Raw genomic sequence first — 17562 nt, forward strand, 5'->3', positions numbered from 1 at the left:
AAAGTTTAGTGGTAGTACTTCCAACATGTTGAAATATTTCCGCACAAGACATCCTAGAGATAGGCTGAGCTAAAGGAGGGCAGTGAATGTGACGTGTCTGAAAATGCTGCCAGGTCGTCTACTTCAGCTTAGCCTTATAAAAATGACTCGGGCAAAAAGGAACTTGATGAACTGGTAGTCAGCAGAATGATAGTGAATGACCTGCAACCATTATCTGTTCTGGAAGAAAGGATTCAGGAATTTAGTTCATGGACTTAACCCTAAACATAAATTGCCCACCTGCAGACTTTAGACTTATCCCTTATAACGTATTTTAATTGTTATTACCTTAACTTCTACTTCATTTTAATTTTGAATGAATATAATAATGCATTAAAACTTAGTTTATGTATATCACTGACATATGGAAATATATAAAAAATATAATTATAAAGTTATGTTCAGCTATAAATAACAAAAATAAACAAGCGTGTATTATTAAAAGAATCCTGTGTGTGAGAAACTAAAGAGTAAGCAAAGTAATCATTCAATATCTACACGACTTGGGAATCGGTAAAACTCTACACGCCACATGGCTCCCAGCCTCCCTGGGACTCGTTAAAGGCAGTGCCTGGCGAATCCAGCGCCTGATAGTCACCACGTGCTGTCTACCCGAGTCCAAGGAAAGAGTGAAACTTGGTTCCCAGACTCACCTCGTGCTGGAATTTGTCTAGCAACACGCTGGCAAGTCCAATGTCTGAGACTTGCTATGTGCTTTCTACTCGAGTCCAAGGAGAGAACTAAACTCAATTCCCAGACTTGCCTCACACTGGGATTCATCTAGCAACGTGCTGACGAATCCAGTGTCTGGGATTTGCTATGTGCTTTCCACTCGAGTCCCAGAGGAGAGCGGAATTGATTCTGGAATCGGTTCCCATGAATCTGCCAGCCTGTGGACTCTGAACCGTGAGTTCTCAAGTTACCGAGTCCTGCCCAACACTAGTGGAATCAAAAGCTTATCTCAACTCCTCTCCTGTCCTCAGCCTTTTTCTCATTCCAGCAATGTTGCAGCTCTTGCTATATTATACCAACATTTTCATGCTAACTGCTCTTCTGATCTAACTGCATACCTTCCTTCCTCTTCAGGCTTCCCTGTATAAAACTTTCTTCATTCTCTCACCTCTATTCTGTCTACCTCTCTGATGCAAGAGTTAACCAATATTCCTAATCAATCATCCATCTTCTTAAGTAAATTCTAGAACTCCCTGCCTGTTTTTGTATTTCCACCTTCCTATGACTTTAGCTCTTTCAAGGACAAAGTTTCAAGACACTTATCCAGTGGCTTTGGCTGACACTTTTGTTTATGTAGTTTTTTATTGTAATTTATGTTGCCCGTACCAGCACCTTTCCTACATGAAATAAGAAAAATAAATGAATAAATAAATAAAGAAAGAAAGAATAAGTAATTTTTCTTATTCTTTAAGTAATTTGAGTTCAGTATTATCATGCATGGCCTTCCCATCACTGACACTACTGATTGAAGTTCCCATGACTTTTTCCTTCACCCATCACTAATGAACATGATACAAGTCATAACAGTCTAATATCAGAACACTTACTTCATTCCTGTAGATACTTTGGTGTAGCAAGGGAGACACACAGATTGATCCTCCTGCATACTCTGGCTGAGGCTGGTCAAGCAAGTCTCCAGCAACTGGTCATTAAAACAAAAACACAAATGTGCACAACCAATATGATAGAGATGATTTAGGGAATGATCAACGTTATACTGAAAAGTGTTCAAACTTCATGTGGCCAAAATACTAAGGAAGATATTACAAAGCATTTTATAGACTTGGCAGAGCTCTGATTATATCTTTAGAAAAATAGCTTTTCATTACCTTGAGGGCAGTGGTGACATTGATGGTCTCCAAGCCATCCAGAGGACTGGCAAGGGTGTGCCACCAGCTAGAGGGTTTGCCTGTAATAGTAATGCCACAGATGTTACACTTCCTGCTGCAATCCTGAACTGTTGAGATGGAGATGGATGAGCTCTTCTCGTACTCTTCCACTGCCTTGTTCTCCCCATTGTCTTCACCAGGGACATTGGTGTGCTTGTATGGTGTTGCCTGAGGACTGAAGGAGAGGTGTTTGTGCATCCTTCTCGGCAGCAATACATTCTTCTTCCTCCGGGCAGTCTGAAAAACAGCTGCCTGTTCCTCTTGTTCAGTGAGGACTTTGTTGTTTTCTAAAGCGTCCCCTTTGTCAGGAATATCAATAAAGTAATTACCATGTTCATCTTGGGACACTTGTAAGGCTCCCTCTTCTTCTTCTTCTTCTTCTTCTTCTTCTTCTTCTTCTTCTTCTTCTTCTTCTTCCTCCTCCTCCTCCTCCACCACACCACCATCATCATCATTGTCCTGTTCTCTTTTCCCTTCCTCATAGTCTTGCTCTTCTTCATCTATCTGACAACCACTTCCATCAGCAAGACCTTTCTCTGAAGCACTTGGTGTCTCCTGTCTTACATTCACTGGGTTTTCAGTCACTATTTTATAACACTCGGCCAGGTCAGGAGGTAGCAACTTGGCCTGGAAAAGAAAACCACTCACTACTATACGGTAGACACACACACACAAAATAAAGGAGATACAGTTATGTAAACTAGTGGAACGATATGTTAAGGAAGATAAGACTATTGTGTACTAAAGAAAAAGGCAAAAGATCTGTCAGCAAGAAAACCCAGTATGAAACAGGCCACAGCAAGAAAATTTGGGTAGAACAGAACAATGAAATGCATTACTGTACTTGTTGCAGTAATGTCTACAAAGACTAATAATACAGGAACATCATTACATGAGCACTAACTTCCTCCACTGATTCTAGCAACTCAAGTGAAGAAGGCTGGCCTCCACCTCAACAGCAACACCCACAAAGCCTTCCCTCTATCCCCATTGCAACACCCACACAACCTTCCCTCCCTCCCCAGTGCAACACCACACACAGCCATCCCTCCCTCCCCAGTGCAACACCCACACACAGCCTCCTCTCCCTCCCCAGTGCAACACTCACACAGTCTTCTCTTCCTCCCCAGTGCAACACCCACAGACAGTTCTTCCCCTAAAACTATCAACAGTGGTGTTCCACAGGGTTCTGTCCTATCACCCACTCTCTTTCTATTATTCATCAATGATCTCCTAAATCTGACTCAATGCCCTATCCACTCCTATGCTGATGATACCACCCTGCATTATTCAACAGCGTTCAACAGACGCCCAACCCAACAACAATTAAATGACTCAAGGCGAGATGCTATAGGACGCCTAACTTCTGATCTTTCACTTGTTTCTGATTGGGGCAGAGAAAACCTGGTTTTGTTCAATGCCTCAAAAACTCAATTTCTACAACTATCTACTCGACATAACCTTCCAGACAACTATCCTCTCTTCTTCAATAACACTCAACTTCCCTCTCCTCTACATTAAACACACTCGGTCTATCCTTCACTAAAAATCTAAACTGGAAATTTCACATCTCTACTCTTGCTAAATCAGCTTCCAAGAAGTTAGGTGTCCTATGGCGTCTTCGTCCATTTTCTCTCCTCCCAGCTGCTTGCTCTGTACAGGGCCTTATCCGCCCGTGTATGGAGTATGGCTCTCATGTCTGGGGGATCCACACACAGCTTTACTAAACAAGGTGGAATCTAAAGCTTTTCGTCTTATCAACTCTTCTCCTCTAACTGACTGTCTTGATTCTTTAAGTCACCGCCGCAATGTTGCATCTTTATCTGTCTTCTACCGCTGTTTTCATGCTGTCTGCTCTTCTGAACTTGCTAACTGCATGCCTTCCCCCTCCTGCGGCCTCGCTGCACAAGACTCTCTACTTCTTCTCATCCCTATTCTGTCCATCTTCCTAATGCAAGAGTTAACCAGTATCTTCACTCCTTCATTCCCTACACTGGTAAACTCTGGAACTCTCTACCTGTGTCTGTATTTCCACCTGCCTATGACTTAAACTCTTTCAAAAGAGGAGTGTCAAGACACCTCTTACGTTAACTGGACCCTCCTTTTAGATTTTTTGTTTTTGTTTCCTCTTAACAGGGCCTGGCAACCAGCGGGATTTTTTTTCCAACACTTTGTTTTCCCTTGGCCAGTGCCCTTGTAATGTAAAAAAAAAAAAAGGAACAACACACACACGGGCTCAATGTTCTTGGATGCAGGTAGCCGAGCGATCGCTGCCCCATCTACTGATGCTATTCCTATCTTAAAATATCTTCGATTTTCAAGGCAATATGAAATTTTTCTATGGTAAACTCTGGAACTCTCTACCTGTGTCTGTATTTCCACCTGCCTATGACTTAAACTCTTTCAAAAGAGGAGTGTCAAGACACCTCTTACGTTAACTGGACCCTCCTTTTAGATTTTTCTGTTTTTCTTTTCTACTTTTCTTTTTAACAGGGCCTGGCAACCAGCGGGATTTTTTTTTTTCCAACACTGTGTTTGCCTTGGCCAGTGCCCTTGTAAAAAAAACAAAAGCCTCCCCTCCTCCCCAGTGCAACACTCACACAGCCTTCTTTCCTCCCCAGTGCAACACCCACACAGCCTTCCCTTCCCCTACTGCAACACTCACACACAGCCTTCTCTTCCTCCCAGTGCAACACCAACACACAGCCTTCCTCTCTCCCCAGTGCAACACTCACACACAGCCTTCTCTTCCTCCCAGTGCAACACTCACACACAGCCTTCTTCCTCCCAGTGCAACACCCACACAGCCTTCCCTCTCTCCCCAGTGCAACACTCACACACAGCCTTCTTCCTCCCCAGTGCAACACTCACACAGCCTTCTCTTCCTCCCAGTGCAACACCCACACACAGCCTTCCTTCCTCCCATGCAACACTCACACACAGCCTTCTTCCTCCCAGTGCAACACTCACACACAGCCTTCTCTTCCTCCCCAGTGCAACACTCACACACAGCCTTCTCTTCCTCCCCAGTGCAACACCAACACACAGCCTTCCCTCTCTCCCCAGTGCAACACTCACACACAGCCTTCTCTTCCTCCCCAGTGCAACACCCACACACAGCCTTCCCTCCCCCCAGTGCAACACTCACACACAGCCTTCCCCCCCCCAGTGCAACACTCACACAGCCTTCTCTTCCTCCCCAGTGCAACACCCACACACAGCCTTCCACCCCACCCCAATGCAACACTCACACAGCCTTCTTTTCCTCCCCAGTGCAACACCCACACACAGCCTTCCCTCCCCACTTGTGCAACACTCACACACAGCTTTCTCTTCCTCCCCAGTGCAACACTCACACACAGCCTTCTCTTCCCCCCGGTGCAACACTCACACACAGCCTTCTCTTCCTCCCCAGTGCAACACTCACACACAGCCTTCCCTTCCCCCCTGTGCAACACTCACACACAGCCTTCTCTTCCTCCCCAGTGCAACACTCACACACAGCCTTCCTTCCCCCCCAGTGCAACACTCACACAGCCTTCTTCCTCCCCAGTGCAACACTCACACAGCCTTCTTCCTCCCCAGTGCAACACTCACACACAGCCTTCCCTCCTCCCCAGTGCAACACTTACACAGCCTTCTCTTCCTCCCCAGTGCAACACACACACAGCCTTCTCTTCCTCCCCAGTGCAACACTCACAAACAGCCTTCCTCCTCCCCAGTGCAACACCCACACACAGCCTCCTTCCTCCCCAGTGCAACACCACACACAGCCTTCTCCTCCCCCAGTGCAACACCCACACACAGCCTTCCTTCCCTCCCCAGTGCAACACCCACACACAGCCTTCCCTCCCTCCCCAGTGCAACACCCACACACAGCCTTCCTCCTCCCAGTGCAACACCCACACACAGCCTTCCCTTCCTCCCCAATGAAACACCCACACAAAGCCTTCCCTAACTCCCCGGTGCAACACCCACACACAGCCTTCCTTCCCTCCCCAGTGCAACATCCACACACAGCCTTCCCTCCCCCCCAGAGCAACACCCACACACAACCTTCCCTCCCTACCCAGTGCAACATTCACACAGTCTTCTCTTCCTCCCCAGTGCAACACACACAGACAGCCTCCTCGCCCTCCCCAGTGCAACACTCACAGTCTTCTCTTCCTCCCCAGTGCAACACCCACAGACAGCCTCCCCTCCCTCCCCAGTGCAACACTCACACACAGCCTTCTCTTCCTTCCCAGTACAACACCCACAGACAGCCTCCCCTCCCTCCCCAGTGCAACACCCACACACAGCCTTCTCTCCCTCCACAGTGCAACACCCATACACTGCCTCCTCTCCCTCCCCAGTGCAACACTCACACAGTCTTCTCTTCCTCCCCAGTGCAACACCCACACACAGCCTTCCCTTCCTCCGCAGTGCAACACCCACACACAGCCTTCCCCCCTCCCCCCAGTGCAACACTCACACAGCCTTCTCTTCCTCCCCAGTGCAACAACCACATACAGCCTTCCCCCCCACCCCAATGCAACACTCACACAGCCTTCTCTTCCTCCCCAGTGCAACACTGACACACAGCCTTCCCTTCCTCCCCAGTGCAACACTCACACACAGCCTTCTCTTCCTCCCCAGTGCAACACTCACACACAGCCTTCCCTTCCCCCCCATGCAACACTCAAACACAGCCTTCCCTCCCTCCCCAGTGCAACACTTACACACAGCCTTCCCTCCCCTCCCCCCAGTGCAACACTCACACAGCCTTCTCTTCCTCCCCAGTGCAACACCCACACACAGCCTTCCCTCCCCCCCATTGCAACACTCACACGCAGCTTTCTCTTCCTCCCCAGTGAAACATTCACACACAGCCTTCTCTTCTGCCCCGTACAACACTCACACACAGCCTTCCCTTCCTCCCCAGTGCAACACTCACACACAGCCTTCCCTTCCCCCATGTGCAACACTCACACACAGCCTTCCCTTCCTCCCCAGTGCAACACTCACACACAGCCTTCCCTTCCCCCATGTGCAACACTCACACAGCCTTCTCTTCCTCCCCAGTGCAACACTCACACACAGCCTTCCCTTCCCTCCCATGCAACACTCACACACAGCCTTCTCTTCCTCCCCAGTGCAACACACACACACAGCCTTCCCTCCCTCCCCAGTGCAACACTCACACACAGCCTTCTCTTCCTCCCCAGTGCAACACTCACACACAGCCTTCCCTCCCTCCCCAGTGCAATACTTACACACAGCCTTTTCTTCCTCCCCAGTGCAATAATTACACACAGCCTTCTCTTCCTCCCCAGTGCAACACTCACAAATAGCCTTCCCTCCTCCCGGTGCAACACCCACACACAGCCTTCCTTCCCTCTCCAGTGCAACACCCACACACAGCCTTCCCTCCCTCCCCAATGCAACACCCACACACAGCCTTCCTTCCCTCCCCAGTGCAACACCCACACACAGCCTTCCCTCCCTCCCCGGTGCAACACCCAAACACAGCCTTCCCTCCCTCCCTGGTGCAACACCCACACACAGCCTTCCCTCCCTCCCCAATGAAACACCCACACAAAGCCTTCCCTCCCTCCCCGGTACAACACCCACACACAGCCTTCCTTCCTTCCCTCCCCAGTGCAACATCCACACACAGCCTTCCCTCCCCCCCCAGTGCAACACCCACACACAGCTTTCCCTCCCTCCCCAGTGCAACACTCACACAGTCTTCTCTTCCTCCCCAGTGCAACACCCACAGACAGCCTCCCCTCCCTCCCCAGTGCAACACTCACACACAGCCTTCTCTTCCTCCCCAGTGCAACACCCACAGACAGCCTCCCCTCCCTCCCCAGTGCAACACCCACACACAGCCTTCTCTCCCTCCACAGTGCAACACCCATACACAGCCTCCTCTCCCGCCCCAGTGCAACACCCACAGACAGCCTCCCCTCCCTCCCCAGTGCAACACTCACACAGTCTTCTCTTCCTCCCCAGTGCAACACCCACACACAGCCTCCTCTCCCTCCCCAGTGCAACACTCACACAGTCTTCTCTTCCTCCCCAGTGCAACACCCACAGACAGCCTCCCCTCCCTCCCCAGTGGAACACTCACACACAGCCTTCTCTTCCTCCCCAGTGCAACACCTACAGACAGCCTCCCCTCCCTCCCCAGTGCAACACCCACACACAGCCTCCTCTCCCTCCCCAGTGCAACACTCACACAGTCTTCTCTTTCTCCCCAGTGCAACACCCACACACAGCCTTCCCTCCCCCCACCAGTGCAACACCCACACAGTCTTCCCCCCTCCCCCAGTGCAACACTCACACAGCCTTCTTCCTCCCCAGTGGAACACCCACACACAGCCTTCCCCCCCACCCCAATGCAACACTCACACAGCCTTCTCTTCCTCCCCAGTGCAACACCCACACACAGCCTTCCCTTCCCCACCGTGTAACACTCACACACAGCCTTCTCTTCCTCCCCAGTGCAAAACCAACACACAGCCTTCCCTCTCTCCCCAGTGCAACACACACACAGCCTTCTCTTCCTCCCCAGTGCAACACTCACACACAGCCTTCTCTTCCTCCCCAGTGCAACACCCACACACCGCCTTCCCTTCCCCCTGTGCAACACTCACACACAGCCTTCTCTTCCTCCTCAGTGCAACACCCACACACAGCCTTCCCTCCCCCCCCCAGTGCAACACCCACACACAGCCTTCCCCCCTCCCCCCAGTGCAACACTCACACAGCCTCCTCTTCCTCCCCAGTGCAACACCCACACACAGCCTTCCCCCCACCCCAATGCAACACTCACACAGCCTTCTTCCTCCCCAGTGCAACACCCACACACAGCCTTCCCTTCCTCCCTGTGCAACACCCACACACAGCCTTCCTTCCCTCACCAGTGCAACACCCACACACAGCCTTCCCTCTCTCCCCGGTGCAACATCCACACACAGCCTTCCCTCCCTCCCCAATGCAACACTCACATACAGCCTTCCCTCCCTCCCCGGTGCAACACCCACACACAGCCTTCCCCCTCCCCAATGAAACACTCACACACAGCCTTCTCTTCCTCCCCATTGCAACACTCACACAGTCTTCTCTTCCTCCCCAGTGCAACCCTCACACATAGCCTTCCCTCCCTCCCCAGTGCAACACCCACACACAGCCATCCTTCCCTCCCCAATGCAACACTCACACAGCCTTCTCTTCCTCCCCAGTGCAACACTCACACACAGCCTTCTCTTCCTCCCCAGTGCAACACTCACACACAGCCTTTTCTTCCTCCCCAGTGCAACACTCACAATCTCGGCAGCATGCTCCTCGGTGGTGGCGCGGTGAATGGTTCCCTGAGAGCTGAGGTTACTTATGGCTGGAGACAAGGGTATAGTTTTGGCATCCTCTGACACCTCCTTCATTAGTTTGTCCTTGTAGTTGCGGCGGATGATAAAGAAGCAAGGGTTGCACACAAACCTGCGTGCCTTCAATTCAGGAGCAACGTGTCTTGCTAAGCCTAGTACCTGAGGAAGATAGGTGATATTAAAATATGGGTGTTTCTTTTTATCCATTTCACCATTTCAAAGTCTATCATAGTTGCAGACATACTCATACCACATCTCTCAGACACATTTTTAGTGCCCTCACTTCCCCATCTTGTCACTTTATATATTCAGATGGTTAATTTCCAAAGCACCCTCTCAATTGTTGTGCCATAATCCATTTTCAGTTTTCTGATCTGGAAGTAAAGGTTAGTACTTTAACCTCTCCTCAGATCCAAAAGACACTTTTCTTCATTTCAAGACTTTTGCAAATCCTGACCTGTTTCCCTTTCACAACATTACCTCTATATGCATATCACCATGTTTATCTAGCATTGTTCCCAGATACTCACTCACTTCCTCTATTCTCTTACCATCCCTAACTACTTCACCTTCTTAAATGGCACATTCGGCACATTCATTAAATAATATATTTTAAAATCACATCAATCAAGGAAAACACATACCATAAAACTAAATAATTCCTTTTAGATGCTTTGACAAAAAGATAAGCAAGCAATAGGACATACCTCCATCACTTGTGCAATGTCCATTTCATCATTGATTCTGTTCTTGAGGGAAAAGCGTTGATAAATGCGTCTCGGTCTCAAAATTGTTGTCACACATAAGGCAATGGGAAGAATGGTAAGCATTGGTGGCACGCTGCTGTTCTAGTCGTTTAGTTTTGGAGAGGGTGGTTGCAACAGTACTGGTGCTACTATCAGCAACAATGCCTGGCTTCTTGGTGCTCTGTTTCTGTGGCTGAGGCTTGCTTATGCCCCACTTACTCTCTCTCTTGGCATCCTTGGAGATCTTCAGCTTCAGTTTGCTTGGTTTGGATTTTTTCTTTTTCTTGCTTTGCTGCTGCTGCTGCTTCTTTGACTGCTTCTGTACCACTGCTGCTGCCTGTTGCTCCCGAAGGTACCTGAGTAGAATAGTATGACTTCAGCATCCTACAGTATCTGATAACAACAGCATATCCTTCCACATTGGTTCTAGCATACAGGAATTACAGGTCCTGGCTCAATATGCTGTATTCTGTAGATCTTAAGGCTTGATTCAGTCTTGTCTGCTCACAGTTCAGTCCAATATTGTTACATGCATTTCAATGGAAGCATTCACACTGGCGCTCATGCTCTGCTTTCACTCTGCTCTTGCTTAGCTCCCAATACATAAAAAAAAAAAAAAAAAAAAAAAAAAAACAGAGGAGAGCGGAGCAAGCACACCGGTGTGAACACAGTCCCACTCCGCTCCTGTCCTGTTGCCTTTCTAATGAAAACATGGATAATGAAAAGAAAACACAATGGGATCATGCAAAACCTAGGTAAATTATTATAAAACCACTTTTCCTTTTTCAGATATTCAATTTTTGATAGAATTTTCTCAAATGTTCCAATGTTCATTCTGAAGTGGCTGTCAAATTTACTCTCATCATCAATAAGACAAGAAAATAAAGTGTGGAATTCTCCTTCATTCTTCCTCTCCTGCAACAAGGGATGAACCCACCATCTTCTTTTCTTACTTTGTTTTCTTTCTTCTTCATCAAGTGCTATGGCTATTATTGCCAAATCGGCTCAAGAAAAGTCACACATGACTTCCAATGGTGTTGAGAGGGAGGAAATGATGGGAGCCACAGTGGAGCGAGAGCAGAGCGGATGTGTGAATGCACCAGGACTGTGACTGGAGCTAGACCGGAGTGATAATGTGAATCAAGCCTAAGGCTCCACTGGTTAATACAGCCACCATTAGACCTTTATAGAAACATTAACAACCTGCTTATCAACACAGAGCACACAAGCATATTGTTAAATCAACAAAAATTACAATCATACATACAAAACACACATCATCTCTGGATATCATCACCTGTGAAACAGGTCCCATAACACAGAAAAAAATGTGATCACATCAAACACCAGTGCTTCAATGGTGCAGTGGTTAATGCCCAGGGCTACAAATCCACAGCCTCCAGTTTAGATTTGGGGAGAGGCAATCAGTACTCAGCTCACAGTTCACCCAGTGGGGGACACAAATAATGAAAACCTGGACATCACAGAGGCCCCTGATCCCAGATATAGGATAAAACGATTTCAATTTAATGCAACTTGATATTCACGGATATAATTAAATAATACGATTTATTCAATTTATCGCAGGTTAATTTGACTTGATGTCATTGCACCTATGCTGCTTCAGGTGGGAACCATACCCGGCTGGAATCAAAGAAACTTAATGAGTGGAGTGACTTCTGGCTGTGAAATGGTATCTATGGACACATAGGGAGACATTGTTGCCATGGTAATGAGGTTGCTAGCAGGTTGCCAGTAAAACCACCTCCCCAATAGTTGTCACAGTCTTATATATACATTTATGTTTCTATTAGTTTTCTACAACCATTACCACCAAGAAAAGATTGTTTTGTGATGTGACGTTCAGCATCAGTCTCTCTGAACTGTCACTCAGTGCCATGGAGTCAAGATGATCTTCATGGCATGATTGTATATAAATATAAAGATATAATATCCATTACAACAAACAATAGAGGGGCAGAAACACAAGTATTGTGGTAAAATCAACACATGACATAAAGGGGGTCACAAAAAGAAATGGCTGCCACTGATCACAAATATATCCTCATCACCTGCTTTGTTTTCCATGTTCCATGCAAGATTTCACTTTGCGCATTACAAAACAATCCTTTCTTCGTTGTAAGGCTTGTAAAAAGCTAATAGAAATATTGTTTTGCGAACATAACTTTACACACACACACACACACACACACACATATATATATATATATATATATATACACACAGGCAACCCCCGCTTAACGAAGGGGTTACGTTCCTAAAAAAAACCTTCGTTAAGTGAAACTTTGTTAAGCGAACTGATTATAACAAGTTTAACCCCTGACTTGAACTTCCATTGAGAGTAAATAAAGCAAGAGTGCATCATAGTACAGTGAAAGGTTTAATGAAAGTAAAAATTATGAAGTTGAACATTTAGGCAGTTTAATTTGAGTCATTATAATGTACACAGATGTATGTATGTACGTAACTTTATAATGTTGATGATCTTAAATTTATGAAGGGAGGGAGAGTGGAGCGGGAAAGACACTAACTGGCAAACTGTGGAATGTAAACAAAGGGCGCATCATTGTATCACATACAAAACTTATGTACCACATTTCCACAAGGCTTTCCATTTTATCCATTATAGAGTCACGAGTTCAGGTGGTTCTTCTAGCTTGCAAGGAAGATATGGTCTCACCAGACTTCTAATAGAGTCTGCTGACTTGAAAATAGTAGAGACAGTAGATGGAATCAAGATGGTGGTGAGCAATGCTATTAGTTTTCTCGCCTCTCTTGTGTCTGTGAATATTCCAGCATCACTTTGAGAGTAAGAGACTTCTTGGTCTTCTTAACAACGCTAGGTGACATTGCAGGGCGTTTTGGTGGTAAGTTGAGTGAGGGAAGACGAGCTGCTGATGACGCTGTTATTGTTTTGAACATGGGGAGCAAGTGGTGCGTGTGTTGTCCAGGAGAGGCGCTGGTGTATTCAAAAGCCTGTCGGCTTGCGTGATATGGCGGTACTTTCAAACTTGGAAAAAATTACCTGGATAAAACTTCGTTAAAGCGAGTTTGGTGTTCATTAAACGAGCAGATGGTAGTAAAATGAAATCTTCGTTGTGTGAATCTTTGTTATGCGGGGGTTGCCTGTATATATATATATATACAGGCAACCCCTGATTAATGAACCTTCACACCACAAAATTTTGCTACAACGAACGTTTCCTTTTCCTACCATCTGCTCATATAACGAACACCAAACTCGCTTTAAGGAAATTTCATCCAGGTAATTTTTTCCAAGTTTGAAAGTCCCGCCGTATCACGCAAGACGACAGGCTTTTGAATACACCAGCGCCTCTCCTGGACAAAACGCGCACCGCTCACTCCCCTACCCTTCCCCGCTCTTTGTTCAAAACAATAACAGCGTCAGCAGCAGCTTGTCTTCCCTCGCTCAAGATGCCACCAAAACGCCCTGCAACCAGCCCTGCAATGTCGCCTAGTGTTGCTAAGACCAGGAAGTCTCTTACTCTCAAAGTGAAGCTGGATGTTATTCACAGATACAAGAGGTGAGAAAACTAATAGCATTGCTTGCCACCATGGCTTGACTCCATCTACTGTCTCTACTATTTTCAAGTCAGCAGACTCTATTAAGAAAGCTGGTAAGACCATATCTTCCTTGTAAGTTAAAAGAACCACTCGAACTCGTGACTCTGCAATGGATAAAATGAAAAGCCTTGTGGAAATATGGTACAGGGGATCCTCGTGATTCGACCGTTTGCTTCCTCTGTGTCTCTCTCCCCAGGCATTGTCCATGCAGGCCACGCTCCGCTGTTCCACCTCCTGCCTCCACACCACTTAGACCATTTCGTGCAAAGACACTTCCAGCCCCAGCCCAAAGAAGCACAATTTCTTGCCTTTCAAAGATAAGAAAGTGTGAGGCAGGTATAGCTCACAGTGTAGTTGCAGCGCAAATGGGTGTCTCTAGATCAACAGTATCATCAATTTGGAAGAACAGGGACAAGTACCGCGAGACTGCTGCAAGTGTTTTTATTTCCAAAAATGTACTGCAAAGCTCCCTAATGTGTTTAATAAAAAAAGTTAGATATAAATGAAGCCTTTAATAATACTGAATTAGTCTAAGTTAGTGTTTTTAGAGGTTATAGTGATGTTTTGGGGGTTCTAGGCTGGAGGTTGGGCCCTATCCCCGCTAATTCTTAAGCACAGGTAACTCTCGATTTATACGTGTTTAATTTACGTGTTTTTTTTATTACACACACACAAAAAAAAAAAAAAAAAAAAAATATATATATATATATATATATATAATTAATTTAATTTGTGCGATTGGTTTGGTTATACACAATTTGGCCCAACTGCATTTTCAAACTGAGTGCCAGATGCAATTTCAAACTGCGTGCCAGAGAGTTCCACAGCTGGCTGATAGGTGGGAGCTCCACTGCTCCTTCCTCTTCTCGTGCCTCATTTGCAGTCTGCCAGCACTGAGTACAGACAGAATCTCTTCAATCTGTCTATAATTCACCAAGATGGCCCCAAAACGTCCTATATCTTCTTCTGCATGTGGGGTTATTTTTGATAAGCGGATTTTTGATAAAGTGGAAAAGCTCAGAGGAAGATAATGACTGACTGTGGTGTGAGTGGTGAAGGCAGTGATGCAGTGAGTGTTGTGTTTATGTATTCTTTGTTTTGCTGTTTTCTCTTATTATTTCTTGCTTTTCCCTTTACTTTAAATACACTTCTAGTATTTAGAATGGTAAATAATAAAAACATTTAATTTAGCCAAATAAGTACGGTATTTTGTACGATTTTTTGGGACCACATCCCGCATCCCCCCTATTATCTATCATTTCTTATGAGAATTACATGTTTGTTTTACGCGAATTTTGATATACGTGATGCCTCTTGGGATGTATCTATCGTGTAAATCGAGTTACCTGTATCTTATGGGAAAATCTGCTTCACAATTTGAATAAACGCTGATTCGACCGATGAAAAACACCCCTAACCCCGTTGAATTGCGAGGATCCCCTGTATTTAAGTTTTGTATGAGGTACAATGATGTGCCTTTTGTTTACACTCCACAGGTTGCCGGCTACTGTCTTTCCTGCTCCACTCTCCCTCCCTTCATAAATTTAAGATCATCAACATTATAAAGTTACTTACATACAAACATTAGTGTACATTATAATGACTTAGTCTTAAATTAAACTGCTTAAATGTTTAACTTCATAATTTTTACTTTCATGAAACCTTTTACTGTACTATGATGCACTCTTGCTTTGTTTACTCTCAATGGAAGTTCAAGTCAGGGGTCAAACTTGTTATAATTGGTTCGCTTAACGAAAATTCACACGACGAACGTTTTTTTAGGAACGTAACCCGTTCGTTAAGTGGGGACTGCTTGTATGTGTATATATATAAATATATAAATATGTATATATATACAGGCAACCCCCGTTTAACGCAGGTTTACACAACGAAATTTCGCTACAACGAAGGTTTCAATTTACTACTATCTGCTCGTTTAACGAACACCAAACTCGCTTTAACGAAGTTTTATCCAGGTAATTTTTTTCCAAATTTGAAAGCCCCACCATATCACGCAAGCTGACAGGCTTTTGAATACACCAGGAGCTGCTGGTACTAAGGCCTGCCTCAGGAAAAATCCTGAGACCCCTATAGAATAAAGATCAAGATCAAGATCAAGCCTCTCGTGGACAACACGCACAACATTCACTCCCCAGTCAAAACATAACAGCGTCAGCAGCAGCTTGTCTTCCCTAGCTCAACTTACCACTAAAATGCCCTGGAATTGGCCTAGTGTTCGTAAGAAGACCAGGAAGTCTCTTACTCTCCAAATGAAGCTAGATATTATTCACAGACATGAGAGAGGCCAGAAAACTATAGCAGTGCTGGCCACTATCTTGACTCCATATTATACTGTCTCTATTTTCAAGTCAGCAGACTCTATTAAGAAGGCTGGTGAGGCTGTATCTTCCTCGCAAGCTAAAAGAACCACCTGAACTCGTGACTCTACAATGGATAAAATGGAAAGCCTTGTGGAAATGTGGTACATAAGTTTTGTATGCAGTACAATGATGCGCACTTTGTTTATATTCCACAGGTTGCCGGTTAGTGTCTTTCCCGTTTCACTCTTCCTCCCTTCATATAGTTAAGATCATCAACATTATAAAGTTACATACATACATACATTAGTGTACATTATAATGACTTAAATTAAACTACCTAAATGTTTAACTTCATAATTTTTACTTTCATTAAACCTTTTACTGTACTATGGTGCACTCTCGCTTTGCTTACTCTCAATGGAAGTTCAAATCAGGGGTTAAACTTGTTATAATCGGTTCGAATGAATGAAGTTTAACGGAGTGTTTTTAGGAACGTAACCCCTTCGTTAAACGTGGGTTGCCTATATATATATATATATATATATATATATATATATATATATATATATATATATATATATATATATAATATATGAGACCTCACTCCTCAATCTGGAGCTAACTGCCACTGTGAATGGATCGTTTCTGCCTTCTCACCTATTGTCCTATACTATGGTATTTAAGCATCTTTCAACCTCCTCAAAGGAAAATGATTCCAAGAAACCAAGGAAGACCATGATGATCTAAAAGAAGTTGGAAGTGTTAGATTGCTGTACTACAGAAGAAAATATCTCAATGATTGTCCATGCGATAGGACTGAGGGAGAGCATGTTGCATACCATCAAAGCTAACAAAATGAGGACATGAGTTTTTATTGTTTCCATGATGTATCAATAAATTTCTTTTTTTATGGTTTGAGTGACAAAATCCCCAAAATAGGTAGACTTTCCTGGTGGCCAGGAATGTAACCCCCCCCCCTCTATTACCATTGTTTTCTACAGAAAATTATATTTGAGTAATGTGATTGTGAATAATGCGATGTCTCCAGGAACGTAACTCTTGCATTAATGGAGAGTTGACTGGCTGAATATATATATACACTTCACTGAGCTATCAAAACAAACCCAGCCTTTCATTCCACTTATAACTCTATTCTGAATGAAGCGAGAGAGAGAGAGAGAGAGAGAGAGAGAGAGAGAGAGAGAGAGAGAGAGAGAGAGAGAGAGAGAGAGAGAGAGAGAGAAAATAGAGGCTGCACTGCTGTAGAGATTTGTTTACATTTCCTCCCTCTCCCCTCTGTGATAAGGTGGTAGGTGGAGATAGGATAAATTTGTTTTGTCTTTTCAGTTACATACACATGCATACTTTATCAATGCATGAAAACATATGAAATAACAGCAAAAGTTTATCTAGTGTTCTAACCTTGGAGACACACATATTCAGCTAATGATGGTAAATGATAGAGGAGGAGGAGGGAGGGAGGAAAGGATGCAGGCACCATTCACACGTAAACATACGAGTATAATATAAATTAAAACTGCACTTTTTTTAGACAATAAAAAAGGTCAGTAAATAGTGT

General features: G+C 45.2%; 1 protein-coding gene across 1 annotated transcript in view; it reads right to left on the reverse strand.

Annotated features, from left to right (window-relative positions):
- The window catches only part of LOC123506793, a 34701-nt gene that overhangs the window by 15252 nt on the left and 1887 nt on the right, over positions 1 to 17562 (reverse strand). The window contains 5 exon segments of the mRNA XM_045259131.1: positions 1599 to 1693; positions 1881 to 2567; positions 9254 to 9469; positions 10018 to 10090; positions 10092 to 10412. Of these exon segments, the coding sequence (XP_045115066.1) occupies positions 1599 to 1693; positions 1881 to 2567; positions 9254 to 9469; positions 10018 to 10090; positions 10092 to 10412 (1392 nt within the window).

This window comes from Portunus trituberculatus, chromosome 20 (genome assembly GCF_017591435.1).
Source record: "Portunus trituberculatus isolate SZX2019 chromosome 20, ASM1759143v1, whole genome shotgun sequence".
Taxonomy (NCBI): Eukaryota; Metazoa; Arthropoda; class Malacostraca; order Decapoda; family Portunidae; genus Portunus; species Portunus trituberculatus.